Below are 26,417 nucleotides of genomic sequence, written 5' to 3'. Positions count from 1 at the left end.
AGAAGACGGCTGTTTACCACACAATCTAAATCATACCATTACAAGTTTACCAGAGAGACACCAGAGAAACACAATCTAAATCATACCATTACAAGTTTACCAGAGAGACACCAGAGGAACACAATCTAAATCATACCATTACAAGTTTACCAGAGATACACCAGAGGAACACAATCTAAATCATACCATTACAAGTTTACCAGAGATACACCAGAGGAACACAATCTAAATCATACCATTACCAGATAGATGCCAGAGGAACACAATCTAAATCATACCATTACATGTTTACCAGTGAGACACCAGAGGAACACAATCTAAATCATACCATTACATGTTTACCAGAGATACACCAGAGGAACACAATCTAAATCATACCATTACCAGAAAGACACCAGAGGAACACAATCTAAATCATACCATTACAAGTTTACCAGATAGATGCCAGAGGAACACAATCTAAATCATACCATTACCAGAAAGACACCAGAGGAACACAATCTAAATCATACCATTACAAGTTTACCAGATAGATGCCAGAGGAACACAATCTAAATCATACCATTACAAGTTTACCAGAGAGACACCAGAGGAACACAATCTAAATCATACCATTACATGTTTACCAGAGAGACACCAGAGGAACACAATCTAAATCATACCATTACATGTTTACCAGAGAGACACCAGAGGAACACAATCTAAATCATACCATTACAAGTTTACCAGAGAGACACCAGAGGAACACAATCTAAATCATACCATTACCAGATAGATGCCAGAGGAACACAATCTAAATCATACCATTACATGTTTACCAGTGAGACACCAGAGGAACACAATCTAAATCATACCATTACAAGTTTACCAGAGAGACACCAGAGGAACACAATCTAAATCATACCATTACATGTTTACCAGAGATACACCAGAGGAACACAATCTAAATCATACCATTACATGTTTACCAGAGAGACACCAGAGGAACACAATCTAAATCATACCATTACATGTTTACCAGAGAGACACCAGAGGAACACAATCTAAATCATACCATTACAAGTTTACCAGAGAGACACCAGAGGAACACAATCTAAATCATACCATTACATGTTTACCAGAGAGACACCAGAGGAACACAATCTAAATCATACCATTACATGTTTACCAGAGATACACCAGAGGAACACAATCTAAATCATACCATTACAAGTTTACCAGAGAGACACCAGAGGAACACAATCTAAATCATACCATTACAAGTTTACCAGAGAGACACCAGAGGAACACAATCTAAATCATACCATTACAAGTTTACCAGAGAGACACCAGAGGAACACAATCTAAATCATACCATTACATGTTTACCAGAGAGACACCAGAGGAACACAATCTAAATCATACCATTACAAGTTTACCAGAGATACACCAGAGGAACACAATCTAAATCATACCATTACATGTTTACCAGAGAGACACCAGAGGAACACAATCTAAATCATACCATTACATGTTTACCAGAGAGACACCAGAGGAACACAATCTAAATCATACCATTACAAGTTTACCAGAGATACACCAGAGGAACACAATCTAAATCATACCATTACATGTTTACCAGAGAGACACCAGAGGAACACAATCTAAATCATACCATTACAAGTTTACCAGAGATACACCAGAGGAACACAATCTAAATCATACCATTACATGTTTACCAGAGAGACACCAGAGGAACACAATCTAAATCATACCATTACAAGTTTACCAGAGATACACCAGAGGAACACAATCTAAATCATACCATTACCAGATAGATGCCAGAGGAACACAATCTAAATCATACCATTACAAGTTTACCAGAGAGACACCAGAGGAACACAATCTAAATCATACCATTACCAGATAGATGCCAGAGGAACACAATCTAAATCATACCATTACATGTTTACCAGAGAGACACCAGAGGAACACAATCTAAATCATACCATTACATGTTTACCAGAGATACACCAGAGGAACACAATCTAAATCATACCATTACCAGAAAGACACCAGAGGAACACAATCTAAATCATACCATTACATGTTTACCAGAGATACACCAGAGGAACACAATCTAAATCCCCTTTTAGATTGGCCAAAAATCCCACTAATATCCACAAACGACTGCCATTTTCTTCAGTCTAAAAGTTGCCAAGCTGGGCCGTTTAGCCGATAGAGTGACCCTGCAAGTGAGGCGGGTTTTAACGCGACGTCTTTGCACGCTATGGCGATATAGGATTTGGGACGACATGGTGGCTCCGTGGTTAGTACTGTTGCCTCACAGCAAGAAGGTCCCGGGTTCGAACCCCGGTCTGTCCCAGGTCCTTTCTGTGTGGAGTTTGCATGTTCTCCCCGTGTTTGTGTGGGTTTTCTCCGGGTGCTCCGGTTTCCTCCCACCACCAAAAAGACATGTATGTTAGGGTTAATACATACATTGGGTTAATACTCCTGTCAGTGCCCCTGACCAAGGCACTGGCAAAGAACTGGAGTTGGTCCCCGGGCACTGCACTGCGGCTGCCCACTGCTCCTAGTTCTAGGAAGGTTCCTAGTAGAGGATGGGTCAAATGCAGAGGATGAATTTCCCCATGGGGATAAATAAAGGATAACTTAACTTAAACTTACAACTTGGCAGTGGTCCAACACATTATTTTATGACCCTGCTTCTCCTCCTCTTGATTCAGTGATTCCCACAGGCTGAAATCCAACTTTCTTAACATTGAATTACTTTACATTGATGGAATATAGCAAGAGAGAAAAGCGTCTCTCATGGACGAGTGCAGCCCACACAGCCTAGGCGCATAGGTCTCTATCGTTGCATCGGCCTATAAACTGCGCCCGGCGCAGCACAGATTTGTGGGCGTGGTCCGGCCCACTCGATATTTTGGTGCTGGCGCTACAGGCGGCCTTAAGCATTATAACCACGCCTTTTAAGCGTAGAATTATGCACAATCTGCTCATTGGAGAAGTGCAGTAAACAAATCACAAGCTTCCCTTTTAAGCTCCAATTCCATGGAGCGATCCAGTCCGGTCAGAAAAGCCAAGCGCTCTGAGCTCCCCCCCTCCCTTTCATCCCCGTCTGTCTCCAATATATTATTCCATACTATTATGCTTCTCAAACCTATCTAACTGCAGTTTAAATACTGCAAGCATGTAAATACGCTAACCTTGCTTGCAAGATGGATAACCTCGCGAGATCAAAAGAGATTCCCTCGACGTATCCATCTTGTCATGCACAGGCAGTTAACTCATTCATGGCCAGTTTAGGACTGCCAATATTTAGCACAGACCAAAGATTTTCATAATTGTTGGTCATCTTTCAAGACCCACAGTAAATTATCTATTAGCACCAAAGTGATTTGCAATACCTCAAAATGAAGATGTACGTCTCTGGGTTCACCAGAAAAAAAAAGTGAGCTTTTAGCATGTTCTGTACTCTACTTATAGCCATTTATATACACCCTGTTTTCACCAAAAAGGTCTCTCTGAGAAGAGAAATTGCAGAAAATTGCATTTTTGTAAATGACACAATCTCAGGCAGAACTCGCTCTCAATTCTTTTATTTTGAACTGTATTGACATCAGACATGTAAATATTATTCGTTATGACACAAATGACAAAAAAAGAATATATATATATATATATATATATACATGAAGTGCTTTTTTTTACATTCAACAATACAGTTTACTCAGTGTGAGTGAGTGTGAATGTGTGTGTGTGTGCGCGGGGCCCATGTGTGTCTCTTTACATTACATTACATTTCGTCATTTAGCAGACCTAAATGACCGTCCTGACCGTCCTGACCTCATTCTGAGATGTGGGCTCACAATCGGCTCCTCATCTGAAATAAAAGCAACATATCCTCAGTAAACTATATAATCACATTTAGTACAGAGACAGTGTAGTCGTGTACTAGTGTCTCAGTAAACTATACGATCATAGAATGCAGAGATCAGTGTAGTCTCTCTCACACACACACACACACACACACACACACACACACACACACTCCTTACCGCGAGATCATCCGGGTCCTGTCGCATTGGAGTCCAGTCTTCCTCGCCCTCGACAGGAAAGTGGCCGTGCTGCTTGGCTCTGTGTGAAAGCAATTTCTGTGGCGAGGCTGCTGTTCTCCTCCTGCTCACAAAGTTGTGACTCCGTCTCGTCTCTTTCGGGGTGGCACACAGGAACGGGGTCCAGGGACCAGGATCGATCATGTTGGTCACGGGTTTGACTACCGCGAACAACTGATCGATGTCCGCTGCCCTGTAGCAAGCCGACCAGCTCGTGCAGCGCGCCGAGGGGCGTTTCAATGGCGTTTCTCCTCTCTGCACAAGGAAGCGCGTTTCTCTGTTTTTCCTCCTGCTCATTTCAAAACAACAGCTGCGGTATGTGTTTGTTCACGTGTTGTCGGCTTGTCTATGAGGGCAGGGACCTGATACCATGTCACAGGCTGGGGAAGTCTTTGAACTACGCGCTGCACTAATAAAAACAAAAACACGTCAAACACGTCTTTGGCGTGGATGGCTATTCCTGATAACACGTCAAAGACGTCTTTGGCGGTGAATGAGTTAAGATGATTGGTCGAACCATGCCGGCCCGACCAATCAGCGGCAGCCGTAGGCGGGCTCAGGCTTGTCTGGGCAAGTAGTCGGTACATGGTCTTTGTAGTTCTTTTCACTCGTCAACATGGCTGCCGCCGCTGAAGTGACAGGCAGTCTGAATGAAATTGAATGTAACGTTCCCAATTCTATGTATTAAATTCTAAAAAACGACCCTCAACATTTGGGAAGGCTAAGCCACACAACTAGTTCGTTATAATCTAAATGCTTCGAAGGTGACTTTACGACCGTGAGGATTCAATCAATGAATACCACAGAGATCAGGGCACAGGCACCTTCGGCGATCTGATTGGTTGAAGTTAACACCCACCAGCGGTGATAGACAGATGGGTCATCCAATCACCTGCCAAGTAGCTTGGAAAAAGTGCCCGCCTCCGTCAGCGGGTCTGGTTACTGCATTCCCAGATCGACTGGTTTAGTGAAACTATGTGGAGCTATACCGTCCATCTGGCAGCGTCAGGTTATAAATACGCTACACTATAGCAAGATCAAAGTGAAAAACATGTTCTAAACGCATTGGCTAGAAAAATATAGCCTATCCCTATGTGGCCTATGTCATGATGAGATTAGATTGGTGAAAGTTTGTCCAGATTAGAAGGATATCATTTTCTCTCGCTACCTTTTCTTCTCCAGTGCTGCAGATGATGCACATAAATATAGCCTACATTATGTAAAGTCATTGCATAAATGTGTTTTTATTGTAAAAGTAAATGTGAAGTAAACCAAGTCTTATTGGAGCGGAGCGGACATCACAGTAGAACCGTGTTACGGCTGTCTCTCATCTAAATCACGTTATATCTGCGAGGCATATATATACCCCCAGGATGACATTATGTTTCACATAGGGTTGTGTTTGGATTTCGATGTTTTATTTGGTCCAACATTGAAATGTTCGAGAATTGCATGTTGTGTGAACAGAAACATTAGAAACATTATTTATATCTACCACTTTAGGCAATTTACGCTGATTTGGTTGATATTTCTTCTCGAAATGTATTAGCCTCAATGCATGCTGGGAGATTTGAGGGAGTGAGAGAGAGAGAGAGGGGGAGAGAACAGCTTTTTTTCCATCGGTCTTTGTGCTGCGCGAGAGAGGGAGTGAGAGAGAGAGAGAGGGGGAGAGAACAGCCTCTGAATGACAGGGGCTCAAAACTACGATATAACTACGAGAGAGAGAGAGGGGGAGAGAGTGTGAGATGGGCAGAGGAGAGCTGTGCGTAAATACGCACAATATCTGCGGCGCACTGAATAAGGTTTTGAAAAGCGCTAAGCGCTAAATTAAAACGCCAGGGGGGGAGATATCGTTAGGCCGGTATTTAAGGCCGAAACGCCCATTCTGGCCTATTCTGGCACTGTGCCACGCCTCTTTGGCGTAAAGCGCATTTCGGGGCCTAAAACCATGTTGCTATCTTCCCGAGGCAGGCACAAGGCACGTTTTTTTGCGTTTAACGGCATTTTTTGCGCCTAAGGCCTGTGGGAAGATAGGGCTGATAGACTGCGTTAGAATGTACTGTAAGTAGGTCATTCGCTTTAGCTCTTTCAAAATAAAACCCTCATAACATTAACATTTTGAGTAATGCTTTACAGCCACAGTTTCACTCCATATGTAATCTTAACATCCTAACGAGTATTTTTGATACATTTGGGGCTTAATTTGTTGAAACACCTTTGTCTCCTCCAATGTGCATCAGTAAGGCTATATTTACTTGTTTAAATGTCATTATTTATTAAAGTTTTAACCGGAAGTTTCCATTTTGTTTTGGCTGGCCTGACGTTGGCCCTGTGCAGCCTTCTAGGAGCCCGCAGACGTGGAGAAACTTAACGGGTTGAGAGTGCGATGTAAAAGTTTAAAAGGCGATGCTGCTGCACCCCCTCCTGCTTTCCTGGGTAACAAAAAAAGGTTTATTAGTGGGACTTTTGATGTAAAAAAGGTATAAATCATACCATTAGAAGTTTACCAGAAAGAGACCAGAGCCTTCCATCTTTTGATGTTCCTACCTACGACAAAGTGGCCATATTTGAATTTCAGGTCTCTGAAAACCTGAAAAAAAGAAGCTACAAAACATGTCAAGTTTGTCACTATGAAGTAGTGTTCGTAGACTCTGGAGAAGAGCTTAGTGATTTGAAGGAGCTTGACTCAAACCGCTGCTGTCCAACACCTGAGGAGTTGGAGCGTCTTCAATTTGAAGCAGGACTTCCATGGTTTCACTACATCAGACTAAGAGACAAGAGAAATGCTGCCACTGAGGATGGATCATTTAGCATTTAGAGATGCTTAAAATGTTGCCTTCCCTCACGCAGGATTTTCTCAAGATGGTTAGGGTTCAGACTTTCAACAGCTCTCACCCAGCATTTTTTGAACCACGAAGTGTTCTTGAAACGTTGTGAATTACATTATTTTTGTCCCTGTATATTGTGTTGTGGAATTTATAGAACAGTTTTCCTTCTTTCTTTCGGATTTCTTTCTATTTTGTTGAACTGAATCTTGACTGTACTATATGAACTCTTGCATGCACTCATCTATACTGAATGATTCTTTTATTATAATAAACTGTATTGAACATATGTGGTTCTCATGATCATTGATCAAACTGTATTTGGTTGGTAAGTGGTTGTTATACAGTATTGCTGATGCATAATTCTTACGGCTTAAAAATAATAATTTAACTTAGCTAGGATGAACTTTTAACTGGTTTATGAAACATACATTTAAGCTAGCTTTTCAGCTAGGTTTTTGCATTAAAATAAGTGTTAAATGGCTCTATATTCTGACAGCAATCACTGAAATAGAGTGTTTGGTCAGTGACTTGAAACCCCCAACCCCCCGCTGTCCTCTGTCTCTCTCCTGTAGTCCTGCAGGCAGGGCGGACGTATCTCCGCAACCGTAACTCGTAGAGACTCACGGATGGCGGTGTTGGATTCGGGCCAATTTTTATCCAATCAGAGAAAAGTGAAAGTCGGATCGTGATGCCAATTAAGGACTATATATTTTTTTTCACTCTGAATCCAATGCCGCCATCCGTGAGTCTCTATGACTTACGATTGCAGAGATATGTCCCCCCGTGCATGCAGGGCTACAGGAGAGAGATCCAAGTATTTGGAAGTAATTTCAGATTCATAGCAGTTTCTCTTGACAGCATCCCTGACGGTGTTGAATATGCTCTCCTCCTCAGGTGAAGTGTAACGGCCCGGGTCTGGAGCCGACCGGCTGCATTGTCAACAAGCCTGCTGATTTCACGATTGACACCCGAGCAGCTGGCAGAGGAGAACTGAAGCTCTATGCTCAGGTGTGGAGGAAAAGTCACCACATCAGAGTTTTGGGATCATCTCATTAAATAGTGCTTATCCTTTGTCTCTCTCCATTTGACTGCAGCCAAAGTAAACTCTGTGCTTGTGCTTACAGGATGCAGAGGGCTTCCCCATTGACATCGAGATCACAGATAACGGAGACAGTACCTACTTCTGTGTGTACATTCCCAGCAAACCCATCAAACATACCATCATTATCACCTGGGGCGAGGTCAACGTCCCCAACAGCCCCTTCAGGGTAGGGCAAAAAAACTTCAATAATTCAAATACAGTGCACTCCTCTTATTGTGATCACCTTGGGACGGGTCAAATTGATCACTATAAGCGGATGATCATTATAACCAATTTCTTTCTTTTTCTTTATTTCTCATGCAGATTACCATCAAATTGGCATTTGTATATGTATTACATGAATACAATATAAAGTAAAGGAATGTTATTATTGACTTTATAAATCCATACAGTAAGTTAGGCCTCCTATTTCAAATACAGCGGTCTCGCGTAGCCAGAGACGCTGCCATCTCTCCACAGACAGAGATGCTGCGATCTCTCCATATACAGACATGCACAGAGTATCGTTGCTGTATCTCGGCTCATTTTTGGCAGTTTTAAAGTAAAAAATAATCAAATCACTGTAGTTTTAAACATTTTCTCCATTGTTCTCAGATGGGACAAGGCCCAAAATGATCACTGTAAGCAGAGTATTGATCACTATAAGCTAATTATTTAAACAGCATGTGTATAGGGATGATTCTGGACCAAGCCTTTTGATCAATATAAGCGGTTGATCACTATAACCGTGATCACTATAAGCAGATTCCACTGTAATTCAATAAGACAAAGTTACAGATTTAAGCCTTTGTAGAAGTCCCTCTCTTTACATGCTTGCCACACTGCTGCTGCAGCACGTCACCCCAAACAGGACTTTTATGGAATAAGTTGCAGTACTAATGTGATCAGATGAAACAGTGATCTCTGTGAGAAAGCAGGGTTGTTGCAGCCATAAAATAGTGACAGGATACAGCAAAGAAACTATACAATATATATATATTTTTTTTATAAGCAAGAACAGAAAACTTTGGTTGTATAATATCATATCCAAATGACAATTCCTGTACAATATGTAGTCTTATGCTGGATAACAGCATTACTAGGGTGTGCAAAATGGAGGTAAAGAAGAAATGCGTGCGCAATATTTATGACATAAAACGTATGACATATCATCGCTGTCGGGCGGAAACCTTGTATCTAAAAAATGTATAATAATAATAAATGAAAAAAAATCACATTTTAACATAGTGTAATAGTAATAATAACATTAATAAACAGTAATATAACATCTTTCATCATAAGTACCTGAAACTTTCACAGGTAATTTTTTGGAGAATTTGGAGATACAAGGTTTCCCGCCCGACAGCGACGATATGCTTTATGAATGTATGACATATAGGTAAATATAACATAAATTTATAACACATGCAGTGAAGAGGAACTTGTACAAAGGCTACTACTGTCGTACTAAAAATCTATATTGATGCAGTTGATTCATATTCATATTTGTTTGCTTTTATCTGTAGCATTTCCCCCATCAGTCATATAGTGTGTTTTTTCTGAATCAGGTGACTATTGGAGAGGGCAGCCATCCAGAGAATGTGAAGGTCTATGGTCCAGGTGTGGAGAGGACCGGACTGAAGGCCAATGAACCCACCTACTTCACTGTGGACTGCAGCGAGGCGGGCCAAGGTTAGCCACACTGTGGAATAGAAAAGACAGTGTTGTCCATGAAGCATGATTCTATCATTTTTGGTAGATTGTGCTGTTATTACCTGTTAAGTGATCAGAACATGGCTCCGGTGCTCCAAGCTAACACTTTAGCATACGCTGTGTTAAGTGATAGTAGGCCACTAGCATCATCCAACTTACAAAGACTGATATTAGTAATACAAATGTTAATGAATGTCATTATACTTTATAAAACTTTTGTTGTTGTTGTTATTGCTTTATTGTTTTGACAACTACATTGATTTGATTTAATTGTTCTGTTTGTGTTTTTACTTTTGTGTCTTGTTTGCTTTTGTTTGTTAAAGCACTTATGCAAATATGATTCCACCCAGGTGACGTCAGCATTGGGATCAAGTGTGCTCCGGGCGTGGTCGGCCCTGCAGAGGCTGACATTGACTTTGATATCATCAAGAATGACAACGACACCTTCACAGTGAAGTACATGCCCCCGGGCCCTGGACAATACACGATCATGGTGCTGTTCGCTGATCAGGTGAGATGTCTCAACAGGAAAATGTCTTCTTAAAGTCGAGCTGAACTCATAAATGACTTTTCTTTTCTTTTAGTTCAAATACCTGGGTATGCAGTGCACCTATTTAATAATGTATGCAAACAAAATCACAAAAGTCTAATTTCTTTAGTTTTTCACACTTTTTCATATCAAAAGTAAATTTTTCAAGATTTCATTGATAACAGTAATGTACAGTTTGTGACGTCTCCCAGTAGGCCTACTATCACATTTCTACCTCATTTCAACCAATCATATCACGACATGCAGCTGTCAATCAAATTTTCATTTCAGGATAATTTTCTCTTCCAAATGAAGTAGAAAATGGCGCCTAGTGCCTGTCATCTGACGATACGGGTTCAGTTCGACTTTAAAGTGGAGCAGGTTGTTAAAATAGGGCCTCACACTGACCTCTCGCCTTTCATCTGGAAACAGGAAATTCCGATCAGCCCCTTCAGAATCAAAGTGGACCCTTCCCATGATGCAGCTAAGGTCAGAGCGGAGGGACCTGGACTCAGCAAGACAGGTGCGGGATATAATCATGACATCATATGTGTGACAGTTATATTAGAGGCGCAGGCCCCTATCTTTGCATCGGCGTAGTTTCTAGGCAGAGCGCCTGGCGCAGTGGGCGTGGACCAGCGCACTTGATATAATAATAATAATAATAATACATTTATCTTATATAGCGCTTTTCTAAATACTCAAAGTCGCTTTACAGAAAACACAGAAATAAATACTTTAATTTGGAAACATTCATGAAAGGTGGGGACAGTATGTAGAGTGGAGTGAGGTTTAGGAGGAGAAGGCGAGGTTGAAGAGTTGGGTCTTGAGGGCCTGTTTGAAGGATGTTATGGACTGAGATTGACGGATGTGGCTGGGGAGAGTGTTCCAAAGGGTGGGTGCGGCAACTGAGAAAGCCCTGTCGCCCCAGGTCCGGAGCTTGGTCCTGGGGATCGTCAAGCAGTTGGTGTCTCCGGACCTGAGGCTGCGGGTAGGGACGTGGCGGGGGAGGAGATCAGAGAGGTAGGGGGGGGCCAGGTTGTTGAGGGCTTTGTAGGTGATGAGTAGAATTTTGTAGTTGATCCGGTATTTGACTGGGAGCCAGTGGAGGTTATGGAGGACGGGAGTGATGTGGTCTCGGCGGCGGGTGGAGGTGAGGAGGCGGGCAGCGGAGTTCTGGACGTATTGGAGTTTGTTGATGATTTTGTGGGGGGAACCGTAGAGGATGCTATTGCAGTAGTCGAGTCTGGATGTGATGAGGGCATGGATGAGAGTTTCAGCAGCGGGGAGGGATAGGGAGGGGCGGAGGCGGGCAATGTTCCGGAGGTGAAAGAAAGCAGTTTTGGTGATATGAGTTGCATGGGGGAGGAGGGAGAGGGTGGGATCGAGGATGAGACCGAGGTTGCGGACATGGGCGGAGGGGGTGATGATGGAGCCGTCGATGGTGAGAGAGAAGTTCTGAGCAGAGCGGGTGAGGGACTTGGGGCCAATGATAAGTATTTCGGATTTATTGCAGTTTAGTTTGAGAAAGTTCTTTTGCATCCAGGTTTTTATGTCACTGAGGCAGGCAGAGAGGGTGGAGTGGGTGGCTGGGGTGATGGTTTTGGAGGACAGGTAGAGTTGAGTATCATCGGCATAGCAGTGGAAACGGAGACCGTGATGGCGGAGGATCTGACCGAGGGGGAGGATGTAGAGGATGAAGAGTAGGGGACCAAGTACTGAACCTTGGGGGACACCGTGAGTGACTGGGGCAGTGGAGGATTTGCAGTTGTTGGTGGAGATGAATTGGTGACGGTCAGAGAGGTATGAGGTGAGCCAGGAGAGGACGGTGCCGGTGATGCCAATGGAGTGCTGGAGGCGGGAGAGGAGGATGGAGTGATTGATGGTGTCGAAGGCAGCGGTGAGGTCAAGGAGGATGAGGATGGTGAGGGAGCCGGAGTCTGCGGAGAGGAGAATGTCGTTGGTGATTTTGAGGAGGGCGGTTTCGGTGCTGTGCTGTGTGCGGAAGCCGGACTGGAATATTTCATACAGGTTGTTGGTGTCAAGGTGGGATTTGATCTGTGATGCGGTGACTCGTTCGAGGATTTTTGATAGAAAGGGGAGGTTGGAGATAGGGCGGAAGTTATTTGGGATGCTGGGGTCGAGGCCAGGTTTTTTCAGAAGCGGGGTGATGGAAGCAAGCTTGAGTGAGGGGGGAACGAAGCCTGTGGACAGGGAGGAGTTGATGATGGTGGTGATGAGTGGGGAAAGTGAGGGGAGACAGTCCTTGACGAGGGAGGAGGGGATGGGGTCAAGGGCACAGGTTGTGGGTTTCATGTTGGAGACAAGGGAGGATAGATCGGATTCGGAGATGGGGTTGAATGAAGACAGTGGGTGGTTTGGAGGGGGCGGGTCGGTGGGATGGAATCCGGGGGGCGCGGAGGGGGCGGAGGCAGCTAGAAGTGAGTGGATGTCGTCAATTTTTTTCTTGAAAAATGACAGGAAGGAGTTGCAGGTGCTGGTGGTGAAGGAGTTGCTGGTGGTGTCCATGGGTTTGAGCAGTTTGTTTATGGTGGAGAAAAGTGTTTTGGGGTTATTTGAGCCGGTGCGGATGATAGAGGAATAGTGGGAGGATCGTGCATGGTTGAGAGTTTCTTTATATTGTTGTTGGTGAAGTTTGTAGGCTTCCAGGTGAGTAGTGAGTCCGGTCTTTTTGGATAGGCGTTCAAGTTGGCGGCCTTTGGCTTTGAGGTGACGGAGTTCTTTGGTGTACCAGGGGGCAGAGTGGGTGAAGGAGACGGGCTTGGTTCTGACAGAGGCGATGGCATCAAGACAGGAGGAGAGTGTGTTATTATAGAAGTTGACCAGGTCAGTGGGGGAGACGTTTGGGGTGGGGATGGTGTTGGAGATGACGTTAGTTAGGGTGGTAGAAAAGGAGGAATGGCTGATGGATTTGAGGTTCCGGAAGGATATAATGCGTTGCTGTTTGGTGGGGGGAGGGGGGATGTTGATGTCCAGGGTGATAGCTAGGTGGTCAGAGATGATGAGGTCGGTGGTGGAGAGGTTGCTGATGGAGATGCCGGAGGTGCAGACCAGGTCGAGGGTGTGTCCTTTGTTATGGGTGGGGAAGTCGATGTGTTGGGTGATGTTGAAATAGTGTAGAATGTCCAGGAATTCGGTGGTTTTATTGCAGGATGTGGAGTCGACATGGATGTTAAAGTCGCCAAGCAACAGCACGGATGGAGAGATGGCAAAGAGCTGGGTGAGGAATTCTGACAGGTCGGAGAGAAATTCAGGGATTGGCTTGGAGGGGGGGCGGTAGATGACAGCAGTGACCAGGGGTTTAGGACCAGATAGTTTGAAAGAGAGGTGTTCAAATGAGGGGGGGGGGGGGGGGTGGGGAGGGATAATGCAGATGTGGTGATTGAATGGTGGTGAAATACAGCTATTCCGCCGCCGCGGCTGTCCAGGCGGGGTTTGTCCAGATAGCAGTATCCAGAGGGTGTGGTTTGGTTGAGGGAAAAATAGTCCAGTGGTTGTTGCCATGTTTCGGTTAAGTAGAGGAAGTCCAGTTTATTGTCAGTTATGAATTCATTGAGGATGGGGCCCTTGGTGTTGAGGGATCTGGTGTTGAAGAGTGCAAATTTGAGATGGGCTATTGAGTGGATGGGTAGGTTTGTTTTGGTCAGTGGGTGTAGGCAGGCAGGGTGCACGTGCTGTGTGTTGTGATGATGACGTAATGACGTTGCGACGGTGCGCACAGCGGACCAGATGGACGGTATGGAGTTGGTGGAGTGGTCAGGACGGGAGTGAATTAACTTTATACGAGAGGCTCGGTGGATGTAACGGGGTCGACGGAGAAGACCATGGGTTTTGATGAGAGAGATGCAGGGCGGGATGGAGAGGTTGTTGAGTTGCAGAAGTTGAGCAATGGAATATTTCAGCGTCATGGTTGTCGGAGGAATATCGTGGTGCCCGGAGTTGATTAGCCACAGACGTGTTGACCAGAGGTGGAGGAGTGACAGGCAGATGATAATCGACAGCATGACAGATGATCCGAGGTGAGTGAAATTGCACTGGGTGTACCGTTGAACAGTACAAGGATGCTGGTGAGACAATGCAATGATGAGGCGGAGCAGGCGGACTGAGTCGAGGCGGCGAGTGTTAGCCACTGGTGTTAGCGCGCTAGCCGCTCGCTGTCTGGAGGGCGGCTAGCTAGTGGCTAGCTACTCAGCTAACTCAGAGTGGAGCAGTTAGCGAACCGATGGCGACAGAGCCGCTGGGACAGCTGAGAGGCTGTCCGTGAAAGTGTCTCAGGCAGCAGGCAGAGTGGGAGCTTGCTAGCTCGATTTGATCCAGAGAGTGTCTCAGCAGCAGAGTAGAAGCTTGCAAGCTCAGTGGTAGCGTCGGTGGGTTGCAACAGGTAGCAACAGGTAGCTGTAGATTTGACCAGCAGTGGAGGCTGCTGGTCACAGCGCTTCGGTGGAAAATTCGGTGTTAAAGAAAACACCTATAGGTCCAGTATGAGATGAGAAATGTCCAGGAATAGGTGAAACGAGAGATCGGACGAGAAAACAGGAGGTTTTGCCACGGATTGAGAAGCGGCGAAAAACACGCCAGCGTCCTCTCACATGCGGGCTTGTACTCGATGCATGGGATGGCGCTACACGCAGCCTAAAGCATTACAACCACGCCTTTTAAGCGTAAAATTATGCACCGTCATGCTCATTGGATAAGTGCAATAAACGAATCGCACGCTTGCCTTTTAAGCTCCAATTCCAGTGGTCCAGCAAAACCAGACAAAAGCCAAGCGCTCTGCCCCCCCCCCCTCCCTTCATCCAGTCTGTCTGTCTCCATATATAGGCTATTATTCCATATTATTATGCTTCTGAAACCAATCTAACTGCAGTTTAAATACTGCAAGCATGTAAATACGCTACACTATAGCAAGATCAAAGTGAAAAGAATGTTCTAAAGGCATCAGCTAGAAAAATATAGCCTATCCCTATATGATGAGATTAATAGATTGGTGAAAGTTTGTCCAGAAAGATATTGTTTTCTCTCCCCTGCTAGGATGGTAGGATATGCACATAAATATAGCCTACATTATGTAAAGTCATTGCATAAATGTGTTTTTATTGTAAAACTAAAATGTGAAGTAGAGCCAATTTATTGGAGCGGACATCACAGTAGGACATGACAGAAGCGCGTTACGCTGTCACTTATCTAAATCACGTTAAATCGACAAGGGACATATATAGGCCCAGGATGACATATAGGTTTCACATAGGGTGGTGTTTTCATTTCGATGTTTTATTTGGTCCAATATTGAAATGTTCTACAATTGCAGGTTGTGTTACCATTAAACATTATTTAAATCGACCTTTATATCTATTTCGGCTCATTTGGTTGCTATTTAGTAGCGAAATGGAGAAGCCCATTGCATGCTGGGACATGCCAGGCAGTGAACTTACAACTGCTTTTTCCTATGGGACGTGTGTTGTGTCTGTCTGAGCGAGGGAGTCAGAGAGAGACAGTCGTATTGTGCCTGTCAGACTGAGGAGAGAGGGAGAGAGTGACACAGAGAAGGGTGCCAGAGGGGAGCGCTCCACGCAACTGGCGCACTGAATAGGCCTGGTTTTCAAAAGCGCTAAGCGCTAAATTTACGCCAGGTGGGAAGATATCATTAGGCCGATATTTAAGGCCGACACGCCCATTCTCGCCCATTCTGGGCCTGCGCCATGCCCATTTGGCCTAAAGCGCATTTGGCAGCGTAAAGCCATATTGATATCTTCCCGAGGCAGGCGCAAGGCACGTTTTTTTGCGTTTAAGGCCCGTTTTAGCGCCGAAGGCCTGTGGAAGAATAGGGCCCGCAGTGTCTAACCATCCATTCAGACAGAATGGAGAGGGGGAAAAAAGCCATGCGAATACATGCAAAGTCAATGGAAGGAGATTGAGGCGGATGCAACGTTGCTCTAGGTCAGTGGTTCCCAACCTTTTTTGTCTTATGTACCCCTATGCTGATAGTACCCCCTCACTCATGCGTGTACTTCGCACCGCAAGGAAACTGTGGCTGTGGTGGATCCGTGGACGTACAAGTCGCCTAAATCCATACAAAATATATTTGTCGCTATACTGCAAGTGTTTGTGCTTGGGCCTCTTTTTTCCTTTTGTCAGCGAGCTTTCCTAAACCTGAATCGGGAGTGACAACAACTGGACATTTGAGCCTAGGGGTACACGTACCCCGGGTTGGGAAACACTGCTCTAGGTGGCACAAAGGGACAGTGGCATTGGCCTGATGCAGTAAAGCAACATTCCTCTAGGTGGCACAAAGGGACATTTGCATTGGCCGGATGCAGTAAAGCGAAAGCCAATCAGCTTCAAGAATAACAATATCCACTGCAAATTTGTGAGATAGACGGTGCTGTAGCCAAGAATGATGCAAAAGCATTTAAACGTAGCACGATAGAGCAACAATTACAAGCAGTTTCAAGTAATATGTCTTAGTTTCTAAACTGTCTCACCAACCTTTACAAAGTCTAATAAAACCACCCATAAAACCACTCATAATCATAACCATAAACCATGATATAAGGAAGCAATACAGCCAAAATACCAAGCAGGCTTTGTGGCCTATACGACGCTTTTAGCAAGGCGCCTAATTCTATTAAAATGGAAGCCCACCTTCTCATTCCTTATGGATCAGAGATATTCTTTATTTTATTAAATTGGAAAGAATTCGGTGTACGATGAGAGGCTCGTCAACTAGATTTTTGAAAACATGGGGATTATTTTTTAGGGTGGTGGAGGGTTTGCAGTTTCCTGAGATCCCAAAGGACTGATTTCTGTTTCTCTGTGATGTGTTGGGCCTGATGATGTCTGTCTGTTGTGCTGTCTTCTCTTCTTTTCTCTTGTGTGGGTGGGCTGTGTAGATTATGGATATTTGATCATGTACTTGTGCACTGTGTCTCTGATGGGTGATCGGATCAGCCTATGTCAATTATTGTTTTACTTTTGTTTTGTTTTTGTTTTTGTTAATAAGGAAAAGGAAGTATCTCAGGGTGAGAAGATTACTTTTGTACTGTTGCTGTTAGGGAGGTATAGGTATTTGTTTTTCCTCTTCTTTTCCAGTGAACCTGTTTTCCTACGACCGTATACACATATCTTCACCTTTTTTTTTATCTTGTCTTTCCAATCCTATAACAGGCAGTGAAATTGAAATACTGATGTGCTGTATCATCTATGACCTGAAAACTTCAATAAACAGAAATGTGAAAAAAGAAAGAAAAAAGGAAGCAATAGATCCTGGTTGTAAATTTGTATATCCGTTTACTTTATTTCCCATGAATTCTCCAAGGTGTGGAGGTGGGTAAACCAACTCACTTCACCATATACACCAAGGGAGCAGGCAAGGCCAAACCTGAGGTCCACTTCACTGGAGCAGCTAAAGGGGAGGCTGTCAGAGACTTTGAGATCATCGACAACCATGACTACTCCTACACTGTCCGTTACACCGCAGTACAACAGGTAAAACTCCTACACTGTCCGTTACACCGCAGTACCACAGGTAAAACTCCTACACTGTCCGTTACACTGCAGTACCACAGGTATAACTCCTACACTGTCCGTTACACTGCAGTACCACAGGTAAAACTCCTACACTGTCCTACACACTCTCTCTTTCTGTCTCTCTCTCGCTCAGGGAAACATGTCCATCACAGTGTGTCATGGAGGCGACCCCATTCCCAAGAGCCCCTTCAATATCGCTGTGGCCCCACCCCTCGACCTCAACAAAATCAAGGTGCAGGGGCTGAACAACAGTGAGTATGGGCCCACGTGGAGCGGATCTGATCCCACATCCAGGTTTTCTTATTGCCACTGCATGGAAATGAGATGCCATTTTGTCATGTGGAAGATGCTCGCCCGGTGAATTCAAACCCTTTTGTCAAAGAGTCTTTCTATGCAGGGAGTAAACCTGCCTAGAATTTGCCAGACTCCAGTTAAAGGATAAGGTCATCCAAAAAAGAAAATTCAATTATATACTCACCCCCATGCACGGAGCCGGCCGGTTGCATTGTAAACATCAATAAACTGTGTCAATTCAACCGACCTTGCTGCCGGGAACACCCAAAGGGCGACCCGAAAGGCACCGGTGAACCACGGCCATATGGCAACGTTTATGCCTAACCGAATGACATATTAGAGTGGCAACGATACTACTTTCTTGCCACCGACAGCACCGCGTGCGCGAACTGCGAACCGGACACGTCGAGACTGTAGTACCTGACAAAAGTGTGATGAGAGGACCATGAGGCCACGGCACACATGTCCTCCACCGACACACCACGCAACAACGCAGAGGATGTCGCAACACCTCGCGTAGAATGCGCCTTGATACCCTCCGGGGGAACCTTGCCCACGGCAGAGTATGCCAACGCGATCGCCTCCACTATCCAGTGTGATAAGCGATCCTTGGAAAGGGGTCCGCCCTGGGCCCTTTGCCCAAAGCAAACCAACAGCTGATCTGTAATGCGTAATGAACGCGTCCTGGCCACATAGGCCGAGAGCGCCCTTACGGGGCACAGCATGTGCAAACGTCTCTCCTCACCCGAACTGAACGGCGGGGGACAGAATGCCGATAAGTCTATAACCATAGACCTATAGCTGGCATTAATATTCTTGGGCTGGTACGCTGGGTTAGGTCGCAACGTAACCCTGCGGCCATCATTCCCAAAACCACACAGGCCTGCTGCACCGAGAGGGCAATCAGGTCACCAACTCTCTTTCCTGACGACAAGGCCAGCAGCAGCGCGGTCTTTAAAGACAGAACCCTTAAATTGGCGGAGTCCAAGGGCTCAAACGGTCCAGCACCGTAACCAGGTCCGATTTGGGAAAAAACGCACTGCGACGGCGGGCGCAGTTTACGCGGCCCCTTCATGAAGCGCAAGACCAAAGGGTACGCCCCCACGGGGCTCCCTTCAATTCCCATATGGCAAGCAGAAATCGCGGCTACGTACACCTTAAGCGACTGCGGGGACTGACCCGCGTCAAGCAGGCTCTGAAGGAAACAGAGAACTGGTCGCACACTGCAGTTCACTGGATCCACGCCCTTACTTGCTGCATAGTGCATCCCACATTATCAGGCAAGCCCTGGGCTAGCAACTGGTCCGGTTCAGGAGCCAGACTGCTAGCTTCCACCTGCCTGGGGAGGGGTGGAACCCCTCCCCCTCCGCCTGGGATAGGAGATCGGCCCGTACCGGCAATGCCCAGGGCGGATCTTGCGCCAGGGAGACCAGGTCCGCAAACCATGTCTGCCTGGGCCAAAACAGACTAAAACGAGCCGGAGGCGCTGTTCCCTCACCCTGTCCAACACCTGACGGATCAGGGGGGTCGGGGGAAACGCATAGAGCCCCTCCCTCAGCCACGCGTGCGCTTTTAGCGCGTCATGACCTAACGGGGGCTGCCCTCCTGGATCGAGAACCACAGTGATCGACGCAGGCGCGACCAACCTGGCCCAAACCTGTTCCATCACCCGAGGGTGGAGGCACCACTCCGTATAACGGGGATTGCCTCGAGACAGCAGGCCGGTCGTAACTCCGCCGTCCCGGCAGATAGACCGCTGACACTGAAAGGAGACGGGGATACACCCACAGGTGAATCCCCGCTATGGTTCAGCGCCCCCGACCGCACACCGCCCTGTTTGTTCAGGTGGGCGATCGCTGCCCTATTGTCCGAGCGAATCAGCACATGGTGCCCATGTGTGAGCCGCTGGAAGTGTTACCTCCGCAGGCCGGGGGGACTGCGGAGGCAACGTTCTCTTTCGAGTCTGGCCGCACGCGGACTTGTCCGGCAGTGCGGTCCCCAAGAGAGCTCCCAACCAACAATGGGCCCACGGCGCCATTGATGGTGGGCTTGTCCTGAAGCAGAGCCCGGCGAATCGCCTTCAGCTCTAGCACGTTTATGTGGCGAAGCTCCTGAGCCTCCCACCGGCCGTTCCCCGAAAAATGCCCGCAAATCGCACCCCCTCCCCAGAGGGAGGCGTCTGTGCGAATCACCATCCTGAGCGGGACAGGGCCCCACCGAGTACCTCTCGAGAGGTAACGGGGGTCCGCCCATATAGCCAGCGCCTGCCAGGCCTGACCTGTCAGAGGAACCCTGCGATGACGGTCCCCGGCCGAGTCCAGGCGAAGCCTGAGAACCATATTTGGACCACGAGAGCATGTGTAGCCTCCCTAGCGGGAGCACATGCAGTGCTGAGGCCATCAGGCCCAACATCACTGTGCACTGATGCACTGACACCGAGGGCACAGACCTAACGTCCTTGGCTTGCTGTCCGAACCGTGCGATCCTGTCGCTCTGGCGAAAGGCTTGCAGGAAGTCTAGCTCGAGCCCCAGGAAGGTCGCCGCCTGCAATGGGACGAGGCAACTCTTCTGCCAGTTCACCAAAAACCCTAAGGTTTGCCGGTGATCGGTCACCACCTTGGTATGTTCCATGGCACGGACCCTCGAGTCGGCCGCTAAGAGAACGTCGTCGAGATATAGGAAGACGCGGATCCCCCTCGCGCGGAGGGGAGCCAAGGCTGCCTCCACGCACACCGTAAGGGTTCGCGGGCTCAAAGACATGCCGAATGGCAAGACACAGAACTCGTAAGCCTTCCCCAGGAAGGAGAACCTCAGGTATTTCCTGTGTCTCCTGACCATGTGGACATGGAAGAACGCACCTTCCAGATCCCCGGAAGTAAGAAATCCCCCTGTCTCAACTCGTTGAACAGGCGGGGAAGAGAGCATTCGGAACGGGACTTCCTCAGCGTCTTGTTGAGACGCCGAAGGTCCAATTTTTGACGCATGGAGCCGTCCTTCTTGGGCACGATAAAGTACCTGTGGTAGAAAACCCAAGCGCACATCTGCCTTGGGAACCGAGCGAATCGCCCCTTTGGCGAGGAACGAATAACCTCCTTGTGGAGTATGTCCATGGCCTCCCCCTCCACGGCCAGATCGGGGGTCCCGTCGAACGTGGGTGGGCAAACTGTAGCGTGTATCCCCTCTGGAGGGTGCGCCGTAATGGGGACGGGGAACATAGATGCTCCCAGGCATCGAGCCTGTTGGACAAGATGGTCTCTTGTGGCCAAAGGAGCGGAACCCATCATGAGCATATTGCTGGGCACCAGGACCTTTTGATCCGGTGCCCTGATGGGGGGGGGCGGGATGTGAGAGGCTACGCCCCCCCGCCGCATGGACAGTTCCGTAGAAGCTGTGCATGCTGGGGGAGAACTTCTTACGCAAGCTCCGCCTACTGACGCGCTGTTGTATCGAAGTAATCCCCCACCCCCTCCCCTGCCGTGCGCCTTCCGCAGGCTGGGGGGACTGCGGAGGTAACGTTCTTTCTCGAGACCGGCCGCACGTGGACTTGTCCGACAGTGCGGCCCCCAGGCGAGCTCCCGACCAGCAATGAGCCGTCGGTGCCATTGATGGTGGGCTGTCCTAGGAGGCTCTAGCCGAGGCCAGGCCGTAGCCATGGACCAAGGCGAGCCTTGATGATGGGTATGAGACCCTGGGCGAGCTCCCGACCGAACTCAGGCCTTGGGCACCGAGGACGGTGGGTCTAAAGCTACAAGCCGCAGGCTGGAACTAAGCCCAGCCTTGGTGAGCCAACCGGTGGGCTTGACCTGGGCGCTGCCAACCAAGGCCAGGCCGTGGCCATGGACCAAGGTGCGCTGTGCCCCCTGCCAGGCTCCCTGCACTTGCAGGGGGCGCCCCAACAAGGGAGTGCGACCCATGGAGAGCTCCCAACCACCCCGGGCCTTGGGCACCAAGGGCGGTGGGCTTGTCCTTAGAGCTACAAGCCAAAGGCTGGCATTGAGCCCAGACCTTGGCGAGCTGTAAGCCCTGCTGGATGCGAAGCGCCAGCAAGGAGCGCTACGTCTATTGTAGCGGAGGTAGCTCGCGCCCAATGTACTTAGCACACAGATACTAACTGCACGGGTGCACGCCAGCTATCTGCAAAATACTATCGTTCTGTGCTAAACAGTACTAAATATTGCTATCTGCACCTATGCAAGGCAAGCTAGCTTTCAAACTCCTTTGAGAGCGGACCTTGGTCCGCTCTCAAGAGCTTAGCTGCGGACAAAACCGAGGGTTCAAGGCGCCTGTGCAGCGTGCTCGTGCCCCAGGCAGAACACGCACTTAACGTGCCGATTCATACTCGGCCAAAGTAGTTTTACACACGGCCCATCCCCTCCCTGACTTTCCCTGCTCAGTAGCAAGAGGAAGCAGGAAGCTAATCACTAATAGCAAGCTCCCGCAGGGCGCACCCTACTAGCGGGAGTACTGCTTAAGCAAGCTAGCAGGCTAGCAAGAAGCACAGGCTAGACAGTAAGCAACCCGGAGGCTAGCGAACGTGCGCGTGCAATGGTAACGTAAGCGGCAATAGCCCATCCCGAAGGGGAGGCACCAATACCCACAACCTGTTAACCCGAGAGAACAGGCGTGGAAGACACTAGCTAAGCTAGCATAAGCACTGAGAGACAAGCGTGCGCTAACACAAGCCTGCGCACAAGCCGGTGCAGCGAGTCTCTACCCTGAGTAACACAGGGAAGCAAGCGTGACCGCAAGCAGAGGCCAGCGGCCCGCGAAGCTAGTCAATCTCAGAAGAAACTCCTCAGGGGGAGTTACAATCTAGTAGATGCTATTTGCACGAGGCAAGCAACACTTAGCAGACAAGCAAGCTGGCTAAGATGGCGTAAGTACTGAGAGAAGCGGCCCACGCAACGTGCGGGGCGAGCTCACCTAGCTACCGTAATCGCCCAGCTAATATCTCAGAGTGCCCCCTTCGGGGGCGACGCCAGTAAAAGCTACACTACATTTATGTAGGTCCCAGCAACGCCTGTGCGGCGTGCTCCTGCCCTTAGGCATGCACACATTAAATTAATTGTGCCGGTCGTAACCGGCCAGCGTAGCCTCACAGCTAATACAGCACCTAGCTGTTCCCCCCCCTCTCTCTGCTAACAGGAATAACGGGGTTACCGTGCAAGCTAAGCCTGCAACGGTAAGATAGCTGGAGTGCTACACAACGCTAGATACTGGCTGCACGGGAGCAAGCTAGCTATCTAGCTAACTGAAGAGCATGGCTTCTAGCTACTACTCTCGCTTAACGCGCGCCCTACACAGAGGTAGCTGGCGCGAAGTACTTAGCACACAGACACTAACTGCACGTGTGCACGTTAGCTATCTGCCACAATAACCGGGTGCGTTACCCTGTCTGGGGACGCAGCCAGATAGCTGGAGTGCTACAAGGTAGTCCAAGCTAGCTGCACTGAGCAAACTAGCTAACTATCTAACGCGCGCGCTCTAAAGCCGGCGCCTAAAATACCTAGCACACGAAAGCTACCCGCACGGGTGCCAAGCTAGCTATCTGTAACAACTGGGCTAATTAGCCTCTTTGTTCCTGTGCTACGTGGTACAAGCTATTTGCACGGCAGCAATAACCACTACACGGCGGTAGCAGCAGAACTACACGGCGGTAGCAATAAACAGTTAACTAAGGAAGATACTCTTAGCTTTTAGATGACTTGTTCCGACGCCGCTGGTGAAGGGTACAGGATCGGGTCCCGAAGCCTGCTTTATCCCGTCCACGCGAACCTCTTGAGGTGGGCAAATCAGACGGAACGAGCCTAGTATCTAAGCTATGTAAGAGAGCTAACTCATAGTTAACCGTGGAGCTTTCTAAAACACGTCTTCTCAGCGGGTGGAAGAAACGTAAAGTGATTATCCCTGGGCTGACAGGACGTGACGTAGTCACGTGGATCCGTGTCAGCCCCAGGGGGTACCACGCCACCTACGGGTGGGTGGTCGGTTTTAATGAAAAGTAATTTTGGAGCAAAATAACAGTCTTCCATAGGGCTGCGTCGCAGCGTTGTAGGCACTAGTGAGAGCTTGAGTTCGAAACGAAGTAAAACAGTTTGTGTTTTTTGCCTAAAAACAACTTTTTGCCAAGTCTAAAGATGATAAAGGTCGAAGAAGAATCTACTTCCGGGTCAAAAACAGAAAAACCATTACAAAATGACATTATGTGGAAGTGTCCTGGTTTGGTTAAAGGGGGACTTACCCCCCCAGATATGTGACAAAATGGCATGCTGCTTGATTTAAAAAAACCTTTGGGAAAAACCATGAAATGAAAGTCTCCTCTTGTCTCGCTATACTCTTTGGCTGTGCTCAGGTCAGGAATCTTTTTCCGGAAATCGACGCCATGACAGTTTGCCCACCGCCTAGAAAATAAGTTATATGAGAGCTACAAAATCTTTATAAATATCAACAACTAGCCAACGCTGGTGGCCAGTGTTGCTCAAAATGGTTGAAAGTTATATCAATTTGGTCATTCAGTGGCAAACTACTTTATTGCCATTGTTGACTCCCATGTATGTGTATGTAGTGTATGTAAGTATCGTTAGCCCGCAGCACAACACAATTAGTCAGGACAAACCCCCCGCTCTGAACACGCTCTAATGTAATCACAATGGGAGATTTCTGCATTGAGGTAAACACGTTATTAACTTGTCAAACTTGTCCTATAGAACGCTATGAACTCAGTTTTTAATTTTCGTTTGGGATTTATTCGTGATTCTTGTCCAAAGGTGCAGTGCACCTCTCCTTTTCCTCTCGAGCGCAGAGCAGAGCACAGTGGGGCCGCAGATCTAGTACAAACACAACAGTCATTCTTCTCCCTCCCTCCTCCTCAGGCCCCGGCTGCTCACCCTATAGGCGAAACAGCCTCCTGCCTGGGGCGCCAGTTCAGCTAGGGTGCTCTGTAGCCCTCACAAAACAACAACAAACAAACACAAACAAAAATCGCTGGTGTGTGCCCATGCACAATCTTTCTGCACAATCAGTGTCTGAAATTGGGTACGGGATTGCGGGAATCCCACATCTGTTTGCGTGAACCGCTGCATACGACTGGACAAGCCGCTTGTCACAGACAGGGGCAGAGCTGCACTGACGCTCATCTCCGACAGCTGCTGCAGCAGGCTGAGTAGCCTATAAGTCGAAGGTGAGTGTCACTTCACCTGCCTTCTCCTCCCCATCAAAAGTGAACCAGGAAAATACATTTTAGGCTGTAGGCTGCTTTTGTGAAAAAGGGGCACAGAAGAGTCCTCCTCTCTCTCTTCTCTCTGCACAATCAAAGTGGTTGAGTGATTCTCAATGTGGGGTCCGGTGACCACCAGTGGTCCTTGAGAGGATTCCAGGATTCTCTGTTATCTCTCAACCTAATATACTGTATATGGAATTCTGGACAAAATCATATCTATATAGTTCAATGATGTTCATCATGTCTTCATTTTTACATAGACGTTTTTGTTTTCTTGTGTTCAGACATAGGTTTATAGATGTTATTTATTTACCTTGACAGTTTCGACGAGTCAAACTCTCGTCTTCTTCAGAAGCAGTCGCACTGACAGCTGGGTAAGACGTGTCAACCAGTTGCTTTTCAGCAACTGGCGGTGTGCCCAGCTGAGCTGCCAGGTCTGCCAGGCCGGCCACGCCCACTATGACGTGTCGTGGCCGGACTGACAGACCCAACAGCCCCGCCGGGCACATCGCGCAGCCCACCGCCCGTTGTTTTCTGGAGTAGAGTATCCCAGGTGCGGGAGAGCATGTAGGCCCCCTCGTCCCTGTTGATGGTGCCCTCGGCACGTCTCCTGATTTCCATAGCCTCCTTGATCCAACGCTTGTATTTGTTGTCCTCTGTTCCAATGACTCTTGCCTGATCCCAGTCCATAACGTGGTTGTTTCTTTTGCAGTGGTCTGATATGGCTGATTTGAGGTTTTCCTGTTGTGCTTTTTCTTTCTGTGTTCTTGTGAGTCGTGTTGCTGTTACCTTTTCACATTCCTTCTGATATTCTTTCTTTCTGGTGATGAATGACCTGCCCGTCTCCCCAATGTATGTTTTATTGCAGGATATGCATGGTATTTCGTATATGACGTTACATTTATTGTCCTGTTCGATTTTGTCTTTTGGGTGTACTAATAATTGCCGTAGTTTTGTGTGGGGTTTTATTGCAGTGCCTATTTTTTGTTTTTTCATGGCCCGTTGTATGGGTTCGGTTATCCCGCGGATGTACGGTAGTGTGACCATACCGATATTGTTGTCCTGAGGGTTTTCTGTTTGTTTTTTC

General features: G+C 47.5%; 1 protein-coding gene across 2 annotated transcripts in view; it reads left to right on the top strand.

Annotated features, from left to right (window-relative positions):
- Positions 1–26,417, top strand: part of flncb (filamin C, gamma b (actin binding protein 280)) — a gene marked incomplete at its 5' end in the record, with an annotated part of 245,336 nt that overhangs the window by 120,296 nt on the left and 98,623 nt on the right. For both annotated transcript variants that reach the window (XM_083654345.1, XM_083654344.1), the window contains 7 exons: positions 7,841–7,954; positions 8,071–8,214; positions 9,596–9,719; positions 10,091–10,251; positions 10,702–10,792; positions 17,606–17,775; positions 17,951–18,068. In XM_083654345.1, the coding sequence (XP_083510471.1) occupies positions 7,841–7,954; positions 8,071–8,214; positions 9,596–9,719; positions 10,091–10,251; positions 10,702–10,792; positions 17,606–17,775; positions 17,951–18,068 (922 nt within the window). The remainder of the gene's footprint in view (positions 1–7,840; positions 7,955–8,070; positions 8,215–9,595; positions 9,720–10,090; positions 10,252–10,701; positions 10,793–17,605; positions 17,776–17,950; positions 18,069–26,417) is intronic.

The sequence above is a fragment of the Poromitra crassiceps genome (genome assembly GCF_964638095.1).
Source record: "Poromitra crassiceps genome assembly, chromosome: 2".
Lineage (NCBI taxonomy): Eukaryota > Metazoa > Chordata > Actinopteri > Beryciformes > Melamphaidae > Poromitra > Poromitra crassiceps.
This window is presented reverse-complemented; position numbering and strand designations above follow the sequence as displayed.